This window comes from Cervus elaphus, chromosome 18 (genome assembly GCF_910594005.1).
Source record: "Cervus elaphus chromosome 18, mCerEla1.1, whole genome shotgun sequence".
Lineage (NCBI taxonomy): Eukaryota > Metazoa > Chordata > Mammalia > Artiodactyla > Cervidae > Cervus > Cervus elaphus.
In genome coordinates this window covers 26458386-26486253 of record NC_057832.1, presented here as the reverse complement: position 1 = coordinate 26486253, position 27868 = coordinate 26458386, and the positions used below count along the sequence as shown (strand labels likewise).

Here is a 27868-nt window from a genome sequence, read left to right as displayed (position 1 = left end):
CATCTTTGTCTTACGGCCTTGGTCACTGAATATTCATAATGTATCTACTCAGAGAATAGTCATGACTAATACACTCTACAATTTAAAAACAGTTGGAAGTTTTTGAAACAGAGAGATCTCAATTCATTATTCAAAAAGCAAAATAATCTCCCAAAGACAAAAAAACTTGTGATGACATTGGTCTGCTCATCTTACCAAAAATAATTCGTTCAGCTCAAGGTTAGTAAGAAAAAGGAACTCCTACTGCTGCTGATAAAGCCATCTGTGCTTCGGAAACGGCTGACAGGTGCCTCCAGAAGAAGCAATCAAAAGTCATTAACGATCAAAATCATGACAATTAAATACAAGGATCTATCAGAGTCTTATTATCCACATTTCAATGAAAAGAATTCAAACACCATCTCTCTCAAAAAAGCAGTTACTTTACTTTCTAAGTCCATTGGTTGCACTCTGTTATGAGGGTTCTCAAACCTCATTTCCTGACTGACCTACAAGGAAAGGAACACCAATAATAATTAGAATAAGCTTGAGCCCTCAAAATTTTTCAAAAGCACGTTCTTCTCTCATTGCAGATTTTTCAACCCGACTGTATTCTGAGAGGATTTGGCATTTTTAAAAGTTCAAAGTTGAAAGCCCATATTCTATAAATAAATCTACACTGAAGTGCTAAAAGGTTTATTTCTGATTTCTTATTTCACAAACTAGGAACTAAGTGTAAAAATATTGGGTCATAAAATGCTTAAAAAGTAGATTACTAGAAACTAATAGAATACATTATTATCTATTGAGCCAATGATGGGTCAAATGGCATTTTGAATCCTTACAGAGAATATGAATATGACCTTCATGTATACCATTTACAGAAAGCAATTTTATTTACATTTTTAAATCCACATAAAGGTGAAGGATGATACTGCTGCAAAATGGAACATTTAATTTTTTTGCCCCAAGGCATAACTGAGCTCTCCCAAGGTCAAATGTAGTACAAGACTGAAATGAAGCCAGACTCTCTATCCTCATCTCACGCCAGAGGGCCTCCGCTTTGGGCAGGAATATCTTGGATCTACTTTTATACTTCAGAAATAGAAAAATTCCTAAACTCAACATAGACTGAGTAATTCTATAAAATATTTTGTGGGCATTTTTCTATTCTACTTTTAAATCACATCTCCAAGCCACAATAAAAAATGCCTATGCTAAGCTAGTTAAAGGTTTGGGGCTATCTTGACTGTAAAGTATTAAGCTAGACCAATTTTTAAAAGTTTCTTAGTTTGCATCAATGTGCAAAGATTTTGCTTATAAAATAATATGGGAAATAATATAGGTTTGCATCCTCTATTGTACCTGACCAGCTGTCAGAAAAACAGGACTCTCAAGGATAAATGCCATAAGAAAAACTAGAGTATATGCCTCATTAATACATGTGTTTGCATGCGTGTGTGTGCTAAGTTGCTTCAGTCTTGGATGACTCTTTGGGACTCTATGGACTATAATCCTCCAGGCTGCTCTGTCCATGGGATTCTCCAGGCAAGAGTACTGGAGTGGGTTGCCATGTCCTCCTCCAGGGGATCTTCCTGACCCAGGAATCAAACCCACTTCTCTTGTACTGTCTCCTGCACTGCAGGTGGAATTTTTACCACTGAGCCACTGAGGAAGCCCAAGAATATTAACAGTACCTCATTGATAATAATGGTAGCCAGAGAACTAAATTTTTAAAAAAGCAATGCAAAAACCGGGCACAGTGCTTGGCTCAGGGTGTAACAGGAAAGGAGATTTTATCTTTTGCAGTCATCTCCACACCGTCCCCACTCTCAAGTCAAATCCAAGACACAAAATACTGTCTCTTTGTAGGAACCCTTCCTGGGTATCCAGAACAATGCCTTGGAAGAAGGCATATGGCAGGCTACAGGAGATATTTTGAGCAGCATATGGGACGGGTGCTGTCTCTCATCCCACTAAACTATTTCATCTAGTACTTCTGGGGGGGTTAATGTGCTACCACATTCAAGCTTGCAGCTAGAATGAACTTCAGAGCAGAAAAGCAGCTTGTATCCCCTGTCCAGGCATCCTTGGACTTTAAAACCCAGTGGGCTGTACATTTGCATTACCTTGTATGCAAATTTTAAAAGAATGTCAAGTGTTAAAAGTAAATAAAAGCAAATAGTGTCCACAAATTAATCAATACTTAAAATTAGATCTTAATAACTCTCCACAGTGCTTGCCACCTAAAATTAAAACATCACAAGAATTCTCATTTCAATTGGGCAACCTGTTCATTGGGCCTGCCAGTGAATTGTCTCTTCATTTCTGTAAACACTTGGACAGCTGTTGTAGAAATGGCCATTTTCTTTTGTTTTAATCACAATGGTTACTATTCCCATTAAATTCATAAGGCTTACTGGGCAGCCCTGGGCAAACTATACAGCAGTCAACCAGCTATAAGAGGGCAACAAAAGATGGGCTCGGTCTTAGGGTCAAGATGTGTGCCATCCCTGGAACAGCTGTGCTGGGGGCATGGGAACCTGGTTCATAAACCTTTCCCTCCTCCTTCTTCCTTTACTATTGATTTGCCACTGCTATGTGCCAGCCACCTTTCTAAGCTCTCTGTAGCGCATTATTGAGGTTAATACTCAGTAACAACTCTGTCGAGTAGGAAGTAGTGTTAGCCTCATTTTACAGAATAGGTAATTAAGATTTGAGAGGTTAAAAAGTTTGCCCAAGGTCATAGAATTAAGAAAATACCTTGTCATTGTCTTTTCTTCTAATGGGGCTTTCCTGATGGCTCAGATGATTAAGAATCTGCCTGCAATGCAGGAGACCCAGGTTCACTCCCTGGGTCGGGAAGATTCCCTGGAGAAGAGAATGGCAACCCACTCCAGTATTCTTACCTAGAGAACTCTATGGGCAGAGGAACCTGGTGGGCTATAGTCCATGGGGTCACAAAGAGTCAGACACCACAGAGCGACTAACACTCTCACTTTTTCACTTTCTCCTAATAAGTGTTTTATCAATACCTTTTCCCTTAAGCGGAGAAGGCAATGGCACCCCACTCCAGTACTCTTGCCTGGAAAATCCCATGGACGAAAGAGCCTGGTAGGCTGCAGTCCATGGGGTCGCAAAGAGTTGGACATGGCTGAGCGACTTCACTTTCACTTTTCACTTTTATGCATTGGAGAAGGAAATGGCAACTCACTCACTGGAGTGAGTTCTTGCCTGGAGAATCCCAGGGACGGGGTCGCACAGAGTCAGACACAACTGAAGTGACTTAGCAGTTTCCCTTAAGAATTGAAGTGAGAGATAAGAGAGGGGAGAGAAAGGAAGAAGAGAGATCTGAATTGATTGAACAGGGCCTATTCCCTCTCTCCTGTGGCCCAGTCTTCACTGGACCAGGAAATCCCCTACTTTTTCATCATAACTCTTAACATTTCTACCATGAATTCAGTGTTGACACTGCATCAGTCAGTCAGTTCAGTGGCTCAGTTCAGTGGCTCAGTTGTGTCTGACTCTTTGCGACCCCATGAACTGCAGCACTCCAGGCCTCCCTGTCCATCACCAGCTCCCGGAGTCCACCCAAACCCATGTTCACTGAGTTGGCGATGCCATCCAGCCATCTCATCCCCTGTCATCCCCTTCTCCTCCTGCCCTCAATCTTTCCCAGCATCAGGGTCTCTTCAAATAGGTGCCAGGATATCATCTGCCTAGTTTGCAGTAGTGGTCTCTGGGAGCATATCAGCCATCTTTGGGTAGGTCGATTTTCTGTTAAAACTTCTCATTTTTTTCAACATTTGTCTGGGGGGCGGAGAGGGGAAACCATCAATCTGAGAAATATGCAAATCTATCTGGCCACACATGAATTAGAGCTGGTCTAATTGTGAAAGATTTCAGTCAAGAATGCAAGGCAGGATTAAACATCTCAGGCCAAATCATTCACTTTTCATGCTTCCACGCTCCAGAGCCTTTCAGCCTGAGAGCAGAGCTGCAGATCCGGAAACGGTGCTCAGCTCACATGTGCTGCTGCCAGATCTGCTTTAGTTTGATAATGGCTAGAGATGGTGGCTGCCTCTGGTACAGCTATTCATAACTCTGCCTTATTAAACCCAAAGAAGTAAGGTTGAAAATCTAACACAAGGCACTCATCATTCAATTACATATTTCTTGTGAAAGAGGCAAAAACTCTGCCATGTTCTGCAAAATCTCGACATCAATAGCAATTAAGTTTCACATCAAGACCAGAGAAATACTACACTAACTACACATGAATAACGTCTTTTCATATGCAGTGGTTTGCATCTTTCTCTGCATTTAATTCTGTAAGACAATAAATGATGGTACCCTGGTACAAAAAACTATTCACAAATTAATTGGAAAAAATATGTGAGTAAAGGTATTTTATATTTCCAATTTCAGAGACCATGTAGTCAGTCCTATTACCAACACCATAGCTGCTCCAACAACAAATCACAACTCATCATTCTACAATTCAGTTTTAGAATCAAACCTGGGATTAACTGTGGCATTTTCATTGGAACAAAAAGTATAATGAATCTCATGTAATCCAACACATGTTTTAAAGAGTATTCCATCAAATATTGAGCAGCATTAGCAATGCATGTAGATGATTGGTAAACTGGAGAATTATTTCTCATTTAGAGGAGATGTTAACACAGTAGTCTAGTGGCCATTTTAACAAGGAGCAAAAAAGAAGTATGACTATTCTAGAAGTTTACCCAGTAAACTCTGAGTGAAGTTGGGGGAAGGAGGAAGAAGATTTTGAAAATGTCACTATGCTTTCACGCTGTGTATAATTAAGTTCTCAGTTCAATAAGGTAGGAGGGAAAATAATGTTTCATTCCCCAAATGAAATGCACAGTAAGGAAAAAAATATCCATAGTGGGGCTTATGGCTTGTCTTTGAGATCATAAACCAAGTAACAGATTAAAGAAAAATGTCATCTTTAATATATGTTTGGAGGGAAAAAAGAATGAGGATCTCTCGTTTTTCTAAATTTTGTCCACATGAATGAAAAACAAGAAGAGATGTATTTTAATAATTTCACTATATTCAGAAAGTCTATTTTTATGAAGTTTGATGCTAACTTAAAACATACTGCATAGAGCAGTTCAGTATCAGGCACTAGATTCCATTTTCTTATTCAAAAATGCATATAGAATAGCCAGTTACACAATGCCAATAAGTATATGTTGATCACTTTAAACAAAACAAAAAGGCAAAGTTGGAGGGTATTTTGTGTGTGTGTGTGTGTGTGTGTGTGTGTATGTAACTCCATGGTAACTCAAGGATCTCTTTGCAATCTACTAAGTCAATTCATCTTTCCTAAAATTTCGATTATGTGCTTCAATGTTGCCTTTGAACCTTATAATCAGTATCAAAACTGTGTAAGTACATAAAAGAAGAAGCCACTTTAGGACTCGCACATCAGTGAACAAAGGTGAACAATAAATTTCCACCACATTGTCAAACTCACTCAAAACAAATATTTCACCGAACCATTTACAACCACTGATTGCACACCAAACCTGACTTTATATTCTTCCTATTTTAAATAGATATGATTTTTTACAAGGGCTTCACAAGTAAGAGCTTGTGAATGTAAAGCAGTCCATTAATTTTATATAAGCTGTTTTATATACCTGTGGGCCTCTAATAGCATTCAGCTACAAGGTTACAAGGAGAAGTATCATTTTCCAAAGTTCTGTTGGAGAGGTTGGCATATATATGTACTTCACTAAAATTCCAGCTATCATGCCAATAGCTCTTCTTCACTCAAGCTGTGTTCATTCTACAGCTGAAAATACTGACATAAACAGGACGACAATGCAGTATCAGGTACTAGATCCCTATCAAGGAAATGGTACTGTCAGACTCAAGTTGGAATTTCAAGTCCAACGACTTAGAAAAAGAAAAGAATTCCCCGTTATAATTTTCCATGGACTCCTTGAAAGAACAGATGTACAGATGTATACCCAGTCTTGTTCTTACATGTGTAAGTGTATTTAACCTGTACATAGAAAAGGCTCTTCTAAGCCAGGACCTTTTCACAAGACTTTCTATCATAATCTTTCTGGAAATAACTTATCTTAGAGAAGGAAATCTGTGCCTCCTTCCTTTTAGCCTGACTGTCAGTTTTATTAACATTCCTGTTGAGGTACAGCATGATGTCTCTATGCTGGCTCTGGAAGGCCCTATTGCTCTGTTTGTAAATGTGCAATGTGATGGGTCAGAGGCAGCAAGAAGCAGAAAAATGCAGGGCTTTGTAGCTGTGTCCAGCTAGCTGCTCAGCTCCCCACATCATGCTACAATTTTGCCATGTTTAGCCTGGTATGTATTTCCAGCGAGTGGTTAGCCTGGCCTTTTTCTCCACTAAGTTAGTACAAGCTAATAAAGGTGTTTTTCACTTGATTGGGATCTCTCCTTAAACAGGCATGACTATGGGATAGGATCTGGTTTCATAAAGACAGTCTTTTACTAGACTTAAGAAAAGTAAATTAAAGGGATATTTCTGTTAATATCAAAGCAGGCTTATTACCTCAATATAAGCACTTCCTTAATTTTCCTTTCTCAGCAGGATATATAAATATAAATAAAAAGGTCCTCCACTGGATTTATGTTACATACATCTCACAGAGTTTAATTATAAAGCCTCTGAAAATGAAGATGGTGGGGGAAAAGATGCCAATAAATCATATAGTCCTGGTATTGTGTTGGCTGGCTGTCCCTGCCGCAAGGAAACAAAGACACTCAGTGGTCACAATATACCATGAAAAGCTGGGCTCTGAAGAAAAGAAAATCCCAGAGGAGAAGGATATTATTATTATTCAGTGACTGGAAGGAAGTCTACAATTTTAAATTTTGTTCTTATCAATGTTATTATAAATGTCATTATAATTATCATAGTTTTACTGCAATTAAGGAGGTGGAGTTAGAGGTTTCTTTTAAGGGCCACTCTATCTTTTCTGCAGCACTGATGTGCTAAAATAAGGGAAGGGCGGTCAGATGAAGACCAAGCACTTAAACACAGACACAGACACACACACACACACACACACACAGACACACACACACACACACACACAGACACACACACACACAGACACACACACACCCCTCACTTTAAAGAACAGTGAAGACACTTGTACAGGAATACAAGTTTCGTCCCAGCAAGGGCCTACCAGAAAAGTCAGGCAACTCCTGAGAGTGAGAAAGAATGTGCCATGGACTGAGGGCTCCACGAAGGAAGAGAAATGGGGAAAGGCTATGCAATCTAGGCAGGACCCTCGGCAGTTCAGCGACCTCAGTGAGGACACGTGGGGCCCACTCCCACTCCTGGAAAACTGCGCCTCGCTGGCCTGCAGGCAAAAGGCCAGCATCTCACCTGGAGCAAGCAGAGGCCGTTCTCACTGGGGCCCTCGAGAATACCCTGGAGGCGTTATGCTTAAACCTTCTCTTCCCTTTCTATTCAATTTCCGACCTCTCTTCGCCTCCAGCTTCGTTCTCTCGGGCTCCCATTTTTCCCAAGCTGGCTTCTCACCCGGGTTGATGGAGCACTACCTGCCAGACCGCTGCTCCTTTAATACTGCGGGGATTTGCAGAATCGGGCGTCCAGAAAGGATTGACTCTGACGCAAGGGGCGAGAGCAAAGGACGGGACTTCCCCGCCAACCTTCGCCTTTGACACAGAGAACCCCTAGCGCCAACGCTCGGTACTCTCCGGCTTCCTTCTGGACCAAATCAACGCGTGACGGCCGCCGAGGAGGAACTGCGCGCACTTTAAGTGACCGCGGTGCCCGCTTTGGAGCGCTGTGGAAGGCCCCGGGGGAGTGTGCAACACCAGCTGGAGCAAGGGGGCGAGGGGCGGGGAAGAAGAAGAGGGACGACGGCTGTGTATCCGTGTTTGAGGGGCTAGGGTTGGTGGGACCTTTGTTTGTTTTGCTAAGTAAATAAGGAGAAATTACCCCTCTCCCCATCCCGGATCTAATGATGATAGATTCCACGCTGCTTCAGGCCCCACGCCGGGGAGTCTAACCACGGAAAATAATGAGGCTACATCCCCATTCGTCTGCATTAAAGGCGAGCCAGGCACTTTCGATAGCAAATATATCGATTCCCTTGCTCCGGCCGTGGTTTCTCCTGCTCTCCGTAAATAATTACTGCTCCTTTGGAAATTCATAATAATTAGGACCCCTCGCCCCACCGCAACCCGCGCTGCTTTTTAAAAGCGCATATCCTGGAGGGGGACTTGGGGGGCCTCAGCCGTGCTCCCCGCAGGTGGGAGATAGGGCAGGAATCACTTTTCCCCACTTGGTTTTACTCTTCCGAGACAGTTGATTCCCCTCCTCCTACCTCAGTTTCCTTTCTTTTACATTGTTAAAGACACAGCTCTACCTCACTGGATTCGAGTTTCTGTTTGGGAGGAGGGGTAGATTTAACAGACTGTGTGAGGAAAGAGGGGCAGGGGAGGAGAAAGTGGAGGAAAAGAAGGATTCATCTCCTTGGGGACAAATTCTGTGGCAAACACGTGACGCCGCAACCAGGGAGGGGGCGGGAGAAGGGGTGCTAACGAGAGGACCGCAAGAAACCTCGGGGACCTAGCGATCGGAGCTTCAGTTCATTTCAGTTCAGGAGGGAGAGGCGGGTCGTTAAGGTCGCGACTGGGCGGTAGCAAGGAGTCCGCAGAAAGCGCCACTCTGCTTCGAGGGGCCGAGCCTGCGAGGCGGCTGGGAGCTTGGCCAGGCTGCGGGCCCCCGGCGGGGCGGAGCCTGTGGCGCTGTCCGCGGTCCTGAAGAATCGCTCTGCGGGCCGCGCTTGCCCAGCCGCAGGCCGCCGGCCACCGCCCCATTCACTCTCCGCTCTGCGGCCTCCCTTCGGAGAACCGCTGCTGTTCTGCCTGCTACCCCAGGAGCACCGAAGCTGACAGCGTCGACGAAGAGCTCCCCAGATGCCACGCTTTGGTGTGAGGGTTTGGGGTCCAGATACGACAGGGCTGCACCTGTGTTTTCATAAACCCTTGGGGACTGCTGGAGGTCACCTGAAGCTAAAAGCAGACAATAGAGCTCGCAGCTGTGAAGGCGGAGATTCCAACTGGGCAACTTCCCCGGCGTGAACACTCCAAGGCTTCGGTCGGAAGACTGAGTTTCCGAGACGAGGGTACGAAGCCTACGTCGAAGGAAGTTTCTCGCTTCTAACTGTAGAAGACTACTTGAAATGGCCTTGAAAATCAATGGGTGGGAAGGGGTGTCTGAGACGTAGGGAGGAATGTGTCAGGAGGACGCCCGCTCCCTCAGGTGGGGCGAAGGCGCGCAGCCTCTCTTTGCGCCCCTCGAGCCGCAGATTCGGATCCTTCCCGTCAGAATCCATTACGGTGGCGGGGATAATGGGGGAGACCTGGCCAGAGTCAGGTTCCGCAGGGACGAGCCGAGCCCCCAGGAGCCAGTTTCTAAGGAAACACTAGGTTTTTATAAGCAGCGATTTGTCTTATTGTAGGAGATAGGAATGGTACGAGAAAAGCCTCACTGTTTCCCATTCTCATGCAGATGAATTGGTGAGCTGAGGCTGCGGCCTGCCTATCCCTCTCCCCACCTTATTTCCGGCTTGCGCAAGTAAAAAGCCCTCATTAATTTAAAGGAAGTAGGAGCCAGAGAAGGCTTTTCGCTAGCCGCGGCGGGAGAGGCACTTGCACTCTGGCTGTTCCCGAGACCCTACAGCAGACACACACCAACGCCCCCACTCCGGGTGCCGCCTTGCCTTCCAATACCCCGATCCCCCGACCAGAAGCCAAGGATCTTTCTATGACAAAGGGATCCCGAGAAAGGGAAGTCTCTCCACCCCACCCCCACCCACCCCCTGCCAGCCCCCACCTCGGTAGTAAACAAAATATACTAGGGAAAACTGTTTACAGAGGAGGTAATTAGGTTTTCGGCCCGCAGCTGAATCGCGGCGAGCTCATTATAAGTTTAAACAACAGCCAGCAAGCCGCGAGGGTAAGACAGCAAACTTGGAAAATGCGCACACGCGCTCCAGGGCGCGCTGAGGAGCTTGAAGAAGCCGCCGGTATATATCATCTCAATAAAAAACCACTCTTGGAAAGCTTGCATAGTAATTGAGACGGGCGCTCTTTCCTGATCTGGGTTGGCATTTTCTCATCTTGAGCTGACAGAGCCAACTCAGGAAATTGCCAGTAATATTCATCTGGGGAGCACTTTCATTAAACGTAATTCATTCGACTTTCACAATAAATTGAGTGACATCCTTACAGCGGAACCTTTTTATCCTTGATTAAGTGCTTGCCAAGCTTTGGTTCCCACTTTATTGTCACATTCCTTCAAGCGGAGTCGTCAACATGCCAATCGGCAGCAGAAAAATGCGCGCGCGCCGTAGTTACCAAGCTCCGGGAGGGGTTAGTGCTGACTTAGAGAAAAAGCTGGTCGCGAGCTTGTGCAGCGGATAAATCAAGATCGCAACTTCCTGCAAACAGTAGGCAGGACAGGCTAGAAGAATGTAGGGGGAGGCGAGGGAGCAGACGCGAATGGCCACCCAGCGGCTCCTGGAAGTCGCTGACTGGACGACCTGATTCTTCTACCTCTCCCTATTAATTTAAATGGTGAGGACTCGTTAAGGTCTTGGAATGAGATCTGAAGCTCTTATAGCACAGAGTTGCTTTAAGGGAACTTTCCTGAACCTGAATCGAACCAGACCTAGACATTGTCTTTAAAAAAAAAAAAAAGAAAAAATCTGAAGGTACACTTCCTAACTAGTCACTTGAGAGCAGGCAAACTTTCACAGCTTCCATCAGCTTTTTTTATGGCCAGAAGAGTGCAAGGAAGAGGATTCCCTTCCCTTAATATCAACCGCCAGGACAGTCAAACTCACTGAGAGCTTTCCAGACCCGGGAATCCCAAACAAGGCTGACAAGTACCTGGGTATTTCAGAACTAGATGAAACCAAGAAGGCATCCCTCTGCCAATGCCTGGCCCCTTCTCCCCCACCCCTGATAAAAACTAAAGCCCAGAAAATTGCTTATTTGAAAAGGCAATATCCAAATGCTTTCATCACTCAAATGCCCTCTTGAAAATATTGTCGCCGGTTGTTATTACCAGAATAATACTGTCAATTTCTGTAGTCTACAGGAAATCTTCCCTCAGATAGAAAAGTAAGACAGTGGGCACCTATCTCAAAAAAAAAAAAAAAAAAAATCAACCAATTTCCCTGCCACCCGATATATTTTTCATCCAGACAACACTTTCATTAAGGAGGAAATAGCCATCAACAATTTGAAGCCAAATGGAAATCAACTTCACACAAAGAGGAGCCACGAACTTAATGGCTTTCTGGGGAAATATTGCTGAGGAAGTTGGAGCAATTCTAGTTCTCTCCTTCTAATACTGAAAGCGGTTTCCCCAAAGCTGTCACTGGAAGGCCCCAGACCACTCTCATCCTCCTGGAAGTGAGCAGAAGTGCAACCAGCCAAGCGCTTTCCACACACCCAGGGAGCTGTTTTGCTGATCAGTGGAGAGTTGAATATTTCAGGGAAATACCTGAACAGTAACACCTTCTCCTCTTACAGAGCCCTGGAACAGGTCTTGAGACTGATGGATTCTCATTTTGTGCTGCTGGGGCATAGGCTCCTTCACAAAGCTAGGTTTAATCCAGTATGGGGAAGGCTCAGCTAGAGCAGAAGAGTCAGGAAATTCAGTGGAGCTGGGTAACTCACAGCACTGCCTTCAAGAACTGGCCTTAACAGAGAACACTGAACTGCCGCTGTGAGGGGTTAATGGGCTTCTCTTTTCAGGAATAAGCTGAAATTAACTAAAATGTTCAGTGGGCAGCTGGCTTAATTTTCAAAGGATGGGAGATACATATATCTAGTCCAAAGGACAAGCATTGGTGGTCTCTTTCCTGCTAATTTTCCCTTAGTTTCCACATTTCTTAACAGCCATCTTCATAAACAGTGGAATTCACCCAGTCTGGCTTCTAACAGTGTAGAGGTAGCATTCCATAAACGTATTAACCACACTTTAACCTCTATTAAACAACTGGCATGGAATTCATATTTTAAGATACCCTAAATTCGAGGGAATAGATGAATTAGAAAGGTTTTTTAAGCACAAGTTTTAGAAAGAACTTCCCATTTTTTGCCTTTCTTGGTTAAAAAGCAACTAAATCATTAGCAAATTTATTTCCTACAAGAAATGGTGGAAACCAAATTGGGAGGACAAGGGAACTCTTCTCAGAATAGACTATGGATATTTGACTTGATCACAGTAACATCATTCAACCTCTGGTCAGAATCTAGGATTCAGTATCTGAGTAAATTTTTTGTTAACATGCCCTGGGAGTGCTCATTAGACTTAATTCTTGACTCTGAAAATTGTCACAGGTGACCCCCAAGCAGGGCCCCTCTGACTTTTGCTGGGAGGTGCCTCCCTGTGTGCCCATACCTGTCCTTCAGCTCACAACTCCACGTAGGACCTACCCCCATTCTTCACAGTCAGAAACCACATTTCCCTAGATTATTCAGTATGTGCTTCAATTCTGTTAAAATGCTATTGTCTGTTACCCCATTATATCATACTGAAAATATTCTGGAATCAGTCCAGAACTGACAGGAGAACAGAGACTGCAGGACTTTTTTATTTTTAACAAGTATTGTTACACTATAGGTGTCTCTCCTCCTAACTTCAGATTTTTAAATCTGCAATTCAATAACATTCAGTAAACAGAAGACTTCCTTGCCTCTATTTTAAAAAAAAAGAAAAAAAAAGATTTCCTAATTCCCTGTGTTTATGGCTGGAGTTAACTCTGTGGTGACTGTTGAGTATCTTAGCTAATATGCTTCAGAAGGTAACTTTACAGATACATTTCTAATTAACTTCCCATTGCAGTAGTACTAAAATAAGCTTCTCATTTTAAACAGGACAGGCTGATCTCTCACAACACAAAAAGACTCAAAATATTCAACCTAGAACAGGGATTCAAAGAACCTGGGCCAAGAAACATACTCTGAGAACATTCACCTAAATACAAGCAGGGAACTGTAGCTTAAATCTGGAACACTGAGCTGCTGGTTAGAGAATTGTCTTTCATTTTCAATAAATCTCCCCAAATTTGGGAGTATTTAAGGCATCTCTCTCTATACAAGCAGAAGCCTAAATATTGTTGTACAGGAGATACCTGAACAAATCCTACTACCAAACATAATGTGTGACTATTTCTTGGGAAATATAACTGGGTTTCGAGGGTCTTAAAGAGAAAGGTGCACTGTAATATCAGCTATGAGATAAGGTACAAACGGTGCCCCTGTCACTTAACTAGCTGTGTGAGTCCATAAAGACAAGCAAAAAATCATTCATTAAACTCCTCCCTGGATTGTGCCAATTCAAGGGGAAAAGTAAAATTATGTTTATGCCACCCCTGACTTTTTGGAGTGTAACTTGAAGCATTTCCCGACAACCTGCAGGCATCTATTGCAGTTTCTTACAGAGGTCTGGGCTGTTGTGGGGTGTGACTACTAACAAATGATAGATTCAGTTACTGTACCTGCTATTTAATAAAATAGATGGAGAGAGAAGCTTTGACCACTACTTAGTCCTCCTCGTTGCCCTAGAGGTTTAATCAAGGATTATCACTTACTTACTTGCCTAAAGCCATTCTGTTCTGACTGCCCAATTCACCCTTCTAAATTCATTTTCATGGGAAAAATCAGCTTCTTGCTCCTCTAGGAAAACCGCTCTGGATTTTGCCGACAAATAACCATGGGACTACAATCCCTGGAAACACTGCCTTGGGTCACAGCCACCAGCCTTTTGTTTTTCGTGGTTTCTAATCCCCGACACACAAAACAACTTTAGATCCAAGAGGAAAAGAATGGACTTCTAAATCGCCTTCTCTATTTTATTGTTCACATTTTGTATGGTTTTGAGTGAAACTGGAAAAATTGTCTCCTTTCTCTGTGTTGCCAAAAGGCATTCAGGTAATGAAGTCTGTAACTAAACGGTAATTGAATCAGCATAATTTGCACACTGAATGGTTTTCAAATGCTCCCAGTTTACAATTAAAGGAGAATTAATGCGCTTGTTGTTGAGAACGCAGAGCATTAGAATAAATCCAGCACTGTTGTTGTAATGAGTGGAAAACGGTTTAACTGCCAACAAACACATTTAAAATTTAACACAACGTATTGATTTCACTTCTGCTTTTGATAGATTATTTTCCAGACTATCGAAATACTTGCTCCAAGCAATAAACTGCACCACAGCCGCGAGCTTTTGCCTTGCGTTCGCGAGCACAGTTCAAGGACAGAGGAACAGTCCGGAGGTTCAGGTCTGGCGTAAAGGTATGCAGAGGAGAGGGGCAGGAGGGTTTCCATGTCGAGGGAATCCTTCATATTCCCCCCTCGGTCGCTTTCACTTTGCGGTCCCTCCCCTTTCTTTCAATAAACAAGTCCTGGGTTTCCTTAGGCCAAACTTTCTGCCCTGCATCTCTAAGCTCTCAATGTCAGAGGGTTTACTGGACACAGGTGGGGGCAAGATGGATTGAAGATGAGAAAGGGGAAGGACACTTTTTGCATTCTGTCTGCGTTTCAGCCAGGGAAGTCACAGACTTCGGTGACGGAGTCAGAAAGGCCGTTCTTTAGGATTGGCTGCCCGAGCTTTCACCTGTTTACCCCAAGGTGTCCTGTAGGCGAGGACACTGACGCGCAGCGCCCTCTGGCGTCCGCGGCTGCCCTGGTCAGGCGATAAAGGTGCAAAGACAGACATTGAGGGTTCTTGGATTCAAGCTGAAACAACCCTCACATTCATATTCACATACGTATACTTACACACTCATTAGCATACAGAGAGTTCACTCGACTGGCAGCCCTGAAGTCACAGGCACCAAGACAACGGTTGGGAAACGCTCTCTATTGCAGGGATAGCAACCCTTTTGCACCCAGGATTGTGGGTTCTGAAGCCCTTGGGATTAAGGAATGGCAATACTCACTCCATTCACTATGCAACCCATCGGGCCTCCCCAGGGCTTCTCGGCCCCAGCCAGAACACACAGCGCTCCGTGTGCTCCTGCGGCCCAGAGGTGGGTTATGGAGTTCCGTGCCCTCGGCACACAACTTCACCAGCAGGATAAGATGGCCCTTGGCCCTCCCTGAAGCCAGACCCCAGAAACTGCGCTCTGGGTCTTGGCTCCAGGCGGTGCCCACAGCTACCAAACTACCCATCCACCACCACCACGACAGAGTGCTTCCGTCTAAGCCCCCGCCCCAGGACAACCCCAGTTCCAACAGTGTGCAGAGTCCAGACCCCAGAAAACGGCTCAGGGAGGACTAGGCAGCAGTTGCTCCCTGGTGACAAGGTCTCCAGTCCTAATAAGGGGCTCAGCACTGGAACTGGGGTACTAGTGGACAGGAGAGACTGGGAGGAGGAGGAGGGGGAGCCTGTATATGTTTGCTGGAGCATCTCGGACTTAACTCTGGACGCTTGCGGTCTTCCTGTCTGACAGCTATACTTGCCCCGTCTGAACCCGCAAGCCCAACAAAGTTGCCCTCACTTCTTTACGTGCCACATCGCCAAGCTGCGGGTTCGGCGGGTGGATTTACCTTCAAAGCCTCTGGAAGAACTATTGAGTCCCCTGTCTCCCACCCCTTCTCTTTGCCATCTCTCCCCATAAAGCATCCCGTCCAGCTATCTCCTCGGTTTCTGGGTGTCTAGGGCGCCCTGCACACGATTTAGAATCAGGCACAGAAGAGGGTGTACCGGAGCAGGAAACCCGAGAAAATCCCACAGGGATCCGGAGACCAGCTTGCCAAAGTTCTCCCAACACCGACGCTAGGAACGCCGCTCCCGCTGAACTGACGGTCTCACCCTCCTCCCGCGCGCCCCCAGTTGCCTGGCCTCGCGACCAGGGTGGGATCGAGGGGGCGCGGGATTGGCAGCGACTTACCAAGTAGACGGTGGGCTGCAGGAGGAGAAGCACGTACCAGCACGCAGCCTGCATCCTCCCGCGTCTCAAACTTCCTCGGCGGTGCCTTCGCTGAGTCTTTGTTCCTTCACAAACATAGATCCACCTGACATCCACTTTACAGAGCCAGGAGCGCTCTCAGCAGCCTAGATACAAATGAAATTAGACATCCCATGACCAAGCGGGCAAGGTTAGGCTTGGTGACCAAGCGGGGAAAGGGGGTCGTGGCGCGAGGGGTGGACCAAAAAACCCGGAGGTGGGGGAGGCAGGAGAAATGCAAAAGCGAGTAAATCCAGCGCCTGAAACCCGAGAGCGCGCCGTCGTCCGCAGGCAGGCGGGCAGGAGGCTTGGAGGTGGAGGGGTTCCTTGCACCCTACGCTCCTCGGGTGCGAGCTCCCGGGCGGTGGAGCCGGGAGGTGACGGGGCACACGGACCGCGTGCAGGCTGGTTCAGAGCCCAAGCCTCTCTGTCAGCAAGACCTGCCCGTGTTTGATGGCCGGGCGGCTCGGACTAAAGGCGGCGGCTGGTTCTTCGCCAGCCCTGGCAGTGCTCACACACATCCACACCAGCAGAGAGAGACGGAGAGAGAAAGAGAGAGGGAGAGCGAGCGAGCGAGACTGAGCGAGGGGGGCGTGGGGAGAAGACGGGGTAGGTAGAGCTGCCCAGGATTAGGTGCTGGGTATCTCCGCGCGTTTGGTGCGGTGGGGGTGGGAAAAGGGAACGCAATTTGCATACAGGAAAGCCAGGCTCAGTTTACCCATTCGAGCGCCGGGTACACACAGAGATTACACGCGCACACACACGTACTACTTTTTTCGAGGCAAGGGGCACAGCCAGTTGCTAACTTCTAGAGCGGAAGCCTGCCCGGGTCGGTAAGGGTCACCGCCAGGCGCACTCCGTCTCCCAACCAGTGGCTCCCCTCGCCGCCCCTTCGTGCTGCCCCACCACCCCACCCAAGATATTCCCCCATGTCTGGACTGTGAGAGCCAAGGGTACGTACCGCACAGGACTGGGGGCGAATACAGCGAGCAGGGACCGCTCTGGGAAGGCTCCATGGAGGAGCTAGCTACTCGGGCCTGGCGTCTCCGGCGCCCCGGACATGCCCTCCCTGGCGCTTCATCTCCACGCTCGGGCGCGGACCGGTCCCGCTGCCTCGTTCACCTTCGGCGGAGTCGGCGTCCCAGTGCCCGGGTCGCGCTCAGGATTGGTTCCGCGCGAGCCTAGGCTTGGCACAGTTGGATTCACGGTGCAGGAAACTTAAGAGGCAAGAGAGGGAGGGGGAAGTAGAGGAGGAAAGAGAGGAAGGGAGAAAGGGAGGGAGAAGAAAGGAAGGGTGAGAAGCGAATGCGCCCGGCTCCGGCAGGCACCGGAGGGAGGACGGGACTGCCCGCGCTGGCTCTGGGACGAGCAGTCTAAGGCGCCCTGCTTCCCGAGGCTGCCGAAGGATGGTAGAAGTGACTTCAGGGGAAGAGACTGGGCAAGTCCTCAGGACTTGAACTTGAGCGATAAGACGCTGGTCTTTCGGAAGAAAAAAAAAGCCACACAGAAGGCGCAAGCAGTCGGAGTTTCTGAGGAAGGGGTGGGGCGGTCGGAGCCTGTAGGATCCTGGCTCATCCGCGGCTGCACCTCTCCGCGCGACGCGGAGAAGCCAAAAAGCCACTCCGGAGCGGAGTCGCGGGCTCTGGCCGCGGTCCTGCCCGACCACTGGGGGACGCTCTGGAGCGCGCGGGCGTTCTTGGCGCCGGTGCCCCGGTGCTTTCTCCGCAGGTTCGCCGCTCGGCTCGCCTACCTTCCTGACTCAGGCAATGACATCGGCACGTGGGCGAACGACTCCTCGGAGGCCAATTAGTACCCCGTGCACACCGATCCCGCTCCCACGCTCTCGGCGGGCCGGGCCCGCTGGGAGAAGTGGCTCTTAGGTGCCTCTGGTGGCCGCAGTGCCCCCTTTCCCCCGGGGGGGCTTGAGGAGGACCGCGACTGCCAGAGGAGTGGCGGGAAGCGTAGCGGGGCGGTGCGGAGGGCGGGGATGGGCGCGGGAGGGTGCAGGTCTGCCCGGCCCGCCCTGAGCGCCTGAGCGGGGCACCGCGGACCTGTGGCTGGGAGCCCCGGGACCCGGGCGCTGCGGACCGCCAGCCATTCAGCGCGCGGCCGCAGAGAGGACTGGGCGACCTTGCGCTCCACTCCTCGTCGCGGGCTGGGCAAGCGAGAGGAAGGGGTGGGGGGTGGTCTGGGAGGGGAGGTGGGGTGATGGAGGCAGCTTGGAGCGTTTGCCACTTCCCTCGCTGCTGATACCTCTTCCTCAACCAGTATTTCCCAGTCTCCGACTCTGCCCTGACTCCCACTGTCACTGTTTTTCCTCATATCGCCCTTGCTGTCTCTGCTTTCACGATTTTTTCTGTCTCCTCTGTTTTTCTTGTACTCTATGCCTGTCCCTCCGTGTCTTTCTACCCCTTTCTGGGTCTCTCTCAGGATTTCTAACTCTCTCCTCTTCTGTATATGCGTCTCTACCTCACCCTCGCCATTCCCTCGTCTTCTCCCCTTCACCCTGTCCATCGCACTCCTTCAGATCAGCTTCGACCATGTCCGGTGACATCCTAGGACCCTCTCTTGCCAGTGGGGCCGCCAGCACCTCCTCAAGGGGTCCAGACTCGGTCCGCTAGTCCAAATGCGCCTAGGGACATTTTTCTTCCTCCTACCTCGCCTGCTACCTCTCCAAGCCTACCCATCACTGGTGCCCGGCCTGGAAAGGTGCACTCTGAAGGATAACAATTCGATATAAGTGTTGGTTTGAAATTTACCTTAGGAACCCTAGTTAGTGACCATCAAAATGGAATCGTGATTTTTAATGCGTCTCGGATTCTCATTTCCTGGAGCGTGGCTACTGCATGCCTCGGGCTCTAGTGTCAGTCAGGGCCCAGACCCAGTGTACCCTCTACACAAGAGGCCTCCCAGGACTGCAGGCTGAGTTCCCCTGGGAAAAGCTGATAACCCCTCACCCCCCAAAACAGCAGTGACAATCAGCAGAACTGCCCTCTCCTAGAGCAACCCAGAAGGAGGCTCACTGAGACCTTGTCCTGGAAGCAGGCCTCTAGTTTAGATCCCTGCTGTAGGAGATACCTGCCAGGCACTTCCTAGCCTACACTCCCCCTTCCAAGCTAAAAATAGCTCTTTAAAGAGCAAGCTCTTCTACTCTGGGAAGTTGTACACTGCCTCTGTGACCTCTTGGAATTCATTGGGGCATATGCAGAGTAAAGTGGTGAAGCACATTTTCTAATTGGGACTCTGAAAATGCACTTTCGAAAAAGATACACCTTTATATATAGCATAGTTGCAATGTTATCTTGGCTATCTTCACTTACTAGGTTTTTCATGCTCTTAAAAAGTTTAAAGAAGGAAAATAAGCACCCATATTTGAGGCTATAGGGTCAGAGTAGGGCAAAGGAGGCTTTGTCTGATTTCCCCCTTTGGGACTCGGCAGCCTTCCTAAAACTGACTCCCACTTGTTTATTAGCTCCTAGGCCCTCCCCTGCTGGAACATGGAGCTGGAGTGGATAGCTGCCTGCCTCTGTCCACAAGCTCAAGTTCAGGGCCCTCAGTACTGAGCTTGCATCTGACCTTTGGGAAAAACAAGAAAGAATCAGGTCAGCTTTGGGATATAAGTTCTTTTTCTAAACATTACTTCAAAAACATTCTGCCTCCAGGGCCATTTAGCCTTAAAAAAAATTACTGCTTGTGAAATAGAAAGACTGACGATCAAGGACCTTAAAATCTCTTTCTGAATGGGACTGATTATTTAAGAAAAGCACCACAGGCACCTGGTAATGGGAACTGGTCTGACACTTTGTTCTATGACACAGGGTGCCAAAGAGCTTTTTATGGTAATGATCTGAGACCTTCTGCCCTGACACTCAACTCTCATGGATCCTATAAGACTCCTGGCCTGGGATATTAAACAACAGTGGCTTGTCATTTTTTGTCTCTTTGTAGGAGTCTTCATTTCCTATAGTACTCAACCAGAAAAGGACGCTAAGCTAAGGAACACTGAAAAACTTATTATTGTTTCTGTTAAACCTCCCCACTTTTAATAAGATAACATTGGTGGGGGTGAGGGTAGGAGAGACAAGGATGGCTGGTTCACCCTTCTTTCCTACCACTTGCTTTAAAAAGAACTAAAAACATGATTTGTGTACATTCTTCTGTTGAAAGTCATATCCTATGCTAAAATGCACTCTTAGAATTCATCCACAATCAGCTTTACAAGGATGGAACAAAACTATGATTATCCTTAAGGAATATAGTATTCATGCCCTTTTTTTTTTTCAGATTTTAATCATGTTGAGAATCCTTTCAGAAATCATTCTCTAAATTTTGTGTGATGCAACCTAATATACATATAAACAGCATGAATTATAGCCGCAGTAAAACACAGTCCCCTGCCCTTGGCTTTTTCCCAAGTCTATCTGATCCAGTCTGAAATGAATATTATAAAGCAATAATATATATTTATCTCCAAGGAATATATTTTTTGAAGAACTAAAATGGGCTGACCTCAAAAAGGAAACAGTGATATTAAACAATTTTCCTGATAATTAAAACCAGAACAAATTAAAATTAGAATTCATCTGAAATAAACTGATAATCCTGTTAACTGTAATTAGCTGTTTTGGTTGATTTGTTTTGGTTCATTTGTATGATTCTCTTTTTCTGAGGGGAAGAAGGAAGACAGGAGTTGAAAGTCTGAATTATCTTGGAGCTAGGGAGAGGAGAGAGAGAGAGATTAACTTTAATTCAATAAAACTCTGTTCTAAAATGAACCTGTCTTAAAAATGCATGAAATACCATTATCTTTTACCCAAATCCAAGTAAATATGTTGTCATGAATCACCCAGCTATAGTCCTGCTTAAGCTTCAGGCCAAATTACATCACTTTGTACATAGTAAGTCCAGTGTACCTATTTTTTCCCCTCATAGTGCTACAGACTTAAAAAGCGTACATTATCTGTCTGCCCTGACCTGGTATTCACCTGTGGCATGACCTGGGGAAAGCACCTGAAGATCCCCCTGGCCTCACAGAAGTGACAGTGGAAGTGTCAGCCGCCAGTCATGCTCTACTCTTTGCGACCCCATAGGCTGTAATCCACCGGCTCCTCTATCCCTGGAATTCCACAGGCAAGAATACTGGAGTAGGTTGCCATTCCCTTCTTCAGGGATCTTTCGGACCCAGCAATTGAACCCGGGTCTCCTGCATTGTAGGCGGATTCTTTACCCCCGCACCACCTGGTAAGCTTGGCCTCAAAACCCTCCCCTACATAATGAGGAAGTAGGGTTAGATGATGTCTGAAGTGCTTTCCGGTTCTAAAATAACTTTATTCTGTTTCTGTATGATAAAATGTGAAGCCATCTCAGGTTTAAAAATTTTACTTCACAAATAACAATTTTATAATGCATTATGATTTTCAAAGATATTAATAATTTAAAAGAATATATTCTGTTCAGTGCATTTCAAAGATTTTAAGTCTAGTGTGTTTGTGGACTTAAGGTCTTTGGGGGCATTTCTTCTCTGCCTCATCCTCATACCCTTTATTCTAGGTCAAAGGTCAGCTCTATTGAATTAATTACACAATTTTTTCATATAAATTGTTCTGCACATGTTTTTGATGTCATTGATTTATGAGACTCTATACTGAGAGTGGCACCTTTATTATACATATGAATATTTGTCTAAAAGACACAAAGTCATTTCCACTACTTTTGCAGAATTCCAGAATGTCACTCAGAACAATTAAACATCCCCAGGCTCCTCCACACCCCAAGCTATTTTGCTAATGGAAGGAAGTATCATTTGCAAAGTGATTTGATATTTGAATGTAGTAGAATTTGGCTAATAACTATGAGGCATGTGTGCTAAATTACCTTTATAAGGATGCTTTAATAACAAGATCACTGAACTAAAGAGAAAATAGCCATCAAGCTCTAGAATTTAAAAAAAATAATAAAGGGAATCAAAAAGCTTTAAGTAGAAGGCATTTTCTTTTTTAGAGGTAATTTATATGCTCAGTCTTTGTATCCATATTTCATTTATTCTGCTAGGTGAGGACACAAGGTTCTCAAAGGTAGGGTGGTTTTAATTATACTCACAGACTTTAAAACGAGAATAAACACAATAAGAGAAACTGAAGAAAATCAGCATTAAAAAGGCAGTTGGTTGTAAAAGATGGGAAGATTGGGGTCATCGCCCAAAAATCGTAATTAAAATTTTTAAAAATACTGTGACTAAGCAAACCTTTGCGTTATAATCTAATTACAGAAACTCTTCATGGTGGGCCCTCCAGAGATTATTAATTGCCAGTTCCCTAAAGCTGAATCCATAAAGATAAAGAACTTGATAACCAATGTTCTGTTAATAAAGTGAAATACAGCATATGCTTTCAGCCAGGAAAAACAGTAGGACTCTGAACCACGTAGAGATGGAAGAAATTATGAGGAAAAAAACTGCAAGCCCTGTCGTTACCTGAAAATCAGAAGCAGTTCTGAAAAGTGCATATTTCATCTCCGTAATCTAAAGTACATGTATATTTTGAAACACATGTTTTTTCAGCTTTCTTTCTGATTTGGCAATATAAAGACAGAACTTAAAAATAAGGTGATTCATACAGTCAGGGAACAAATGGTTCCTTCAGCCCTAAGATCAAAATGATAAGAATGCCTTGGATTAGACAGCTTTTAAATAAGAGATATCTCAGGAATGCAAAAACTCTCAGTTTCCCTTTTTAACATCAAATTAATGAAAACAGCTACACTAGAATTTCACCATAATTAACTTCAAGGTGATGCCATAAAAATCACATCGTGTTACATTTTTCTGCTTCTCCTGGGTCTAATAATAAAATGCTTTTTGATAAAATTCAAAGCAAAATGGTCTAACATCAAATTCTGTATTAAACTGGCAGCAATAAGCTCCATAGTTTCAACAGGATTATAATACCTACCATTTACTGAGTGCCAGGGACCATACCCTGGCTTTTATTTACATTACCCGTTGCTTCCCTAGTGATTCTGTGAGCATCAATCTGCAATTTAGTTTTAAAAGGAAACCTCTCAGATTAGATAAGATCTCAGTCTTCACACCAATTCTCTGTGGAGGTTAACTTAAAACAAATCTCAGCATCCTTGGACCGTTCATTCCCATTCCCTCCATCTCGTGAGTCTCTTCTCTGTTCAGTACCACCACTCTCTCTCCAAACTTTTCAACTAATCCTCTCACCATTCCTTCTCACATTGAAAGTGAAAGTGTTAGTCACTCAGTTGTGTCTGACTCTTTGTGACCCTATGGACTGCAGACCACTAGGCTCCTCTGTCCATGGAATTCTCCAGGCAAGAATTCTGGAGTGGGTGGCCATTTCCTTCCCCAAGGGATCTTCCCCACCCAGGGATTGAACCTAGGTCTCCCACATTGCAGGCAGACTCTTTACCAACTAAGCCATCAGGGAAGCTTCTTCTCAGATTTCTGCATGCAGTTCATCTCAGGGCTCCATCCGTAACTCTCTTTTCCTCTTTTCATTCTGATTAGACAATTCTTCCTATTTCCACAGTTTCATTTATTATTTGACACTCAATAACCAACAGGTTCATAAATGCAGCTCTGATATTTTTCTTGACCCAGCTATTCAATTGTCTATATGTCCATTTAGATGTACTAGAGATGCTTAGAATTACATGCCTAAGCCGAACGCGTTATATCACTATGCTACATGAGCATCCTGTTAGTTGTGGGATAGATTCTGGAGTTCTCTACTAATAATACGATTAAATACAATTAAGATACATGCCCTTTGCCAAGTGACTTCACAGTGAAATGGAGGAATATACCTCTCCATATGTGCAAGCTTTTTGTTTTTTCCTCTTTCTTTCTTTTCTCCCTTACTTCCTGGGAAATCCTTCCTCAGGATTCCTTTTAACCCTAATCAGACCCTCCAGGAGGTACAGCCTGTTCCGACCTGGCCCTCTAGCCGCCAGAGCAGCAGATACCAGGTAGAAGCTGCACCCTTTAGTCCCGAAGGATGGGTCCTGAAGTGAATAAACACATGAGCAGACCAGACCCTGATTTGTGATCTGGATCACAGCCACCAGAGCTGATTTTATAGCCTCTTGAAGATCCAAAAGTAAGAAAGAAATGTTTGTTGCTTAACCATCAGTATTTGGGGATTATTTGTTTTACAGAATTATCATGGCCAAAGCTGCTCTTTGGTGACACCACTACTTTACTGGAAAACCTAAGAACAAAACATCTTTTACCATCTTTTTGTTTCCTACACATCAAAAATAAAATTACCAGCACCTCTCAATTTTTCACCTAATTATCTCTTGTGTCTCTCCTTCTCCGTTTCTGCTTCTATACTGACTCTGTTTCCCATCGTCAGTCACCTGGTCTATGGCAGTGGCCTTCTAATTGATCTCATTCTTTTGAGCTTCCGCCTCCATACAGATGCCCTCCTCCATGCCACCTGAACTATAAAGCTACAGCAAAAATGTGTTCACATTACAGATCCATTTAAACCTCACAGCTTCCCCCTGCTTACAGAACCAAGTCAGACTCCTCAGCTCAGCACAAAAGTCTGCTTTTGAGCTGGCCCTTGTCCACTCACCTATCTTCAGCTCCTGCCTGGCCCCTGCTTGACCATATATATTCATTAGTTACAGGATCCTCAGAGCTTCCGGATACACAACTGTAAGTCTCAACCTGGGGCCTCTGCACCTTCTTCCCTTTGCTGTGAATCCTCTCAGTTCAACCCAGGTGATGCTAGTGGTAAAGAACCTGCCTGCCAATGCAGGAGACATAAAGAGATGCAGGTTCAGTCTTGGGTTGGGAATATCCCCTGGAGGAAGAAACAGCAACCCCCTCCAGTATTCTTGCCTGGAGAATCCCATGGACAGAGGAGCCTGGCAGGCTATGGTCCACAGCGTCACAAAGAGTCGGACACAACTGAAGCAACTAAGCAAGCCATTCAACCTCTAGGTGAATGGCTTAACCTAGTTAATGGCTTAACTCTTAACCTCTCCACATACCTCTGCTCAGAGATTACCTTTCATCCGCTCCACCTTTCTCAGAGATCCATGCACAACACTTATTATTAATCACTTACACCACGCTGTTTAAGTCTTCTCTCCTGGACCCTGTCCTTCACTTTTGTGCCCCTTGCCTTACCTTGAACTGGACTGAGTTGAACTTTCAGCCACATTTGGAAAGTAGTGTCTAGAAAACAGCCTAGTGTCCTTCTTGCAAGAAAGCACATCAGAGGCTCTGTAGTAGCAACTCTTCATCTATGAAGTGCTCAAATAGTGCATAATTAGAAAAGGTTTCAGGCAAATCTCAGCCTGGTGAAATGAGTAAACGGAACAGAACCAGGATGGGAGGCTTAGGTCAGAAGAAGCTCCCTCACCCTCGAACACCCTCAAATATTCTTCTCAGAATTAGGGGCTAATGAGAAATTTAGCCTAAATGGATTACTCTATGACTGACCCTTCACGTTCATTAACTCTTCTCATTTCCAGAGTCAAGAAGGACATGGTACCAAAAAGTCCCCAGATGTCCCTAAATTCTAGTTTCATCCTGCATAAGTACAGTGGAAATCGTGTATTACATTCTAGTACCTTCAGACCCCGCCTTACCCCTCCACCTTCAGCACCAGATAAAAGAGGGAAGGTGATAAAGAGAGGGGAGCTCAAGAAAGGAAATGTGAACACCTTGATCATAACTACCACCAACTCTAGATCTGGTAAATGGGATTTAGACCCATTAATAATAATAGGACTCTAGGCTTCATGATTCTGTGCTTCTGAATGAATCTTTTTGGTAGAAAGGAGAACTGTGTGGCCCACGGTCAAGGAAAAAAAAAAAACACTAACACTTTTTCTTATCACAGTTACATTCCCAATACCATGGACACCTGTGGTTGCTGGTTCGTGATCTCTGAGGTCTCATTAAGTACTCGAATCATATTTTCATCCCTCCATTGATAGGACTCTAAAGTAGCCTGCAGCCTACATTTAGGTGAATTCAATAGCCTTCCTCAATTTTTATTTCATCAGTTCTCTACAAACTCATATGAGGTTTACAGGCTGTGTGCAAAGAAAACTTGGGTGCTACTAATGAAATCAGAGTAGCTGTGAATAGGTTTTGTGAGCATGCTGGGGGGGCGCTGGGAGTGTTGGTGAGATTACTCCTGCACAGGGTGCCAGACAACAGTAGGGCATTTGAATGACAATATCCAAATGAAAAAAACCATCCTTTCCAGGTTTCTTTCCAGCCTCTCTGACTGTTCCTTTTGTCTCCTACACTGGTTCCTCTAACTTTCTAAAAACTATCAATTTTCTCTTTCAAGCCCTCCTCCCCTTTTAACCAAAACTACAGCCAAAGATCTTCCACTACCAGAAGGTATTGTCACTCAAATGTCCTACTGTTATCTGGCACTCAATGCATTAATACAAGAGTAAACTGACCAATACTCCCAACACCCTCCCAGCACACACACACAAAGTCCTATTTACAGTTACTCTAATTTCATTAGTAGCAGCAAAATTTGCCTTTCACACAGCCTTTAAACCTCAGAATTAGCTCTTATTGTTTCTGCTCTCATTGTTTCATATATCTCATAGATTAGTGACATTATCCCATCATATCTTCCTTTGGAATATCTCTTTCATCCACCTCCTTATGACTACTCTAGATCAGGTCTTCATCATGTCATATCCAGACAGCTACTGTATAAAATATTTTCCCTGGCTATATAGTCTTTTCCAACTCCCATTAATCTCACTACTGTGAAAACCCTAACAGTAGGAACTATGTCTTATTCACCTCTGCACTTCTAGCACATAATATGGTGCCAAACACCTAATAGATGCTTAATAGATATTTGCCTGATGCATAGATTAGATTTATTGTACCACCTCCAGATTATTTCGTAAATAACACATTTGCTCTGTTATTCCATTGCACGCCAAAATAAATGAAGCTTCTTTTACTTTCCTGTATCTATAGAGGGCTATTTTATGTATCCATTTCCTTTTTTCCCAATAATCCTTTTTTTTTTCCAAGAGAATCCTCACTTAGACACATAGTAAGTAAAACAAAAACTCAAAGCTTCTCTGGTTGAGACTGGTACTAAAGGTACTAAAGACTCTTCAGTCCGCCTCCTCTCCTTTGTTCGATCCTCCAGCAATCCTAGAGCTAGGGACTGTCCTGGGTACCCTAAGACAGTAGTTTCCAAACCTTAGTTTGTTTAATGTTCACCTGGGAAAGGTTATTAAAATCTGCTTTACAGGCCTCACTTTCAATTACAATTTATTGGTCTGGGCTTTGACCCTGAAAACAATTCATTTTAACAGCATCCAGGAAATCCTGATGAACACTGTCAAAAGAATACACTTTGAGAAACCTTACTCTACAAGGTAATAGATTGGAATTTAAAAATCCTATCACACAGGATGACAACTGAACCTCTTGTGGGAGCAATTAAGGACTGTCAAAGCCTCATGAAACAATGACAATTGAGTAAAGATTGAAGGCGGTGAAGGAGTAAGCCATGAAGACATTTGTAGCAAGAGCTTCCTGGGCATAAGGAAAGGCAAGTGAAAAAGCTGAGAAAGAAGTACAACCTCATATATTAAAGGAACAGCAAGAATGCCAGTGTGTCTGGGGAAGAGTGAGCCAGGAAGAGATGACAAAGAGATGAGGTCAGAGGTGACAGACTTGAGCAGCATCTCAAGGGCGCTGGAGGAATCTGACTTCATAAGTCCTTAGAGGAGGCTCTTACACTGAGCACAGTCTGACTCACCTTTTAAAAATACCATGTCAGAAACACCTTTAATAGGAGGAAGAGCAGAATGGGGAAGAACGG

General features: G+C 45.1%; 1 protein-coding gene across 7 annotated transcripts in view; it reads right to left on the bottom strand.

Moving 5' to 3' along the window:
• Window positions 1-27868, bottom strand: part of NXPH1 (neurexophilin 1) — a 465780-nt gene that overhangs the window by 331604 nt on the left and 106308 nt on the right. For 2 of the 7 annotated variants that reach the window (XM_043872632.1, XM_043872633.1), the window contains exons 2-3: window positions 16969-17224; window positions 15951-16114 (exon numbers count right to left, since the gene is read on the bottom strand). The exons of 2 other annotated variants lie outside the window; for them this stretch is intronic. In XM_043872632.1, coding sequence (XP_043728567.1) covers window positions 15951-16004 — 54 coding nt within the window. In that variant the 5' untranslated portion in view covers window positions 16005-16114; window positions 16969-17224. Of the gene's footprint in view, window positions 1-15950; window positions 16115-16725; window positions 16781-16968; window positions 17225-17757; window positions 17839-27868 lie in introns of those variants that run through there. 3 more of the 7 variants (XM_043872634.1, XM_043872636.1, XM_043872635.1) reach the window with 3 other exon arrangements.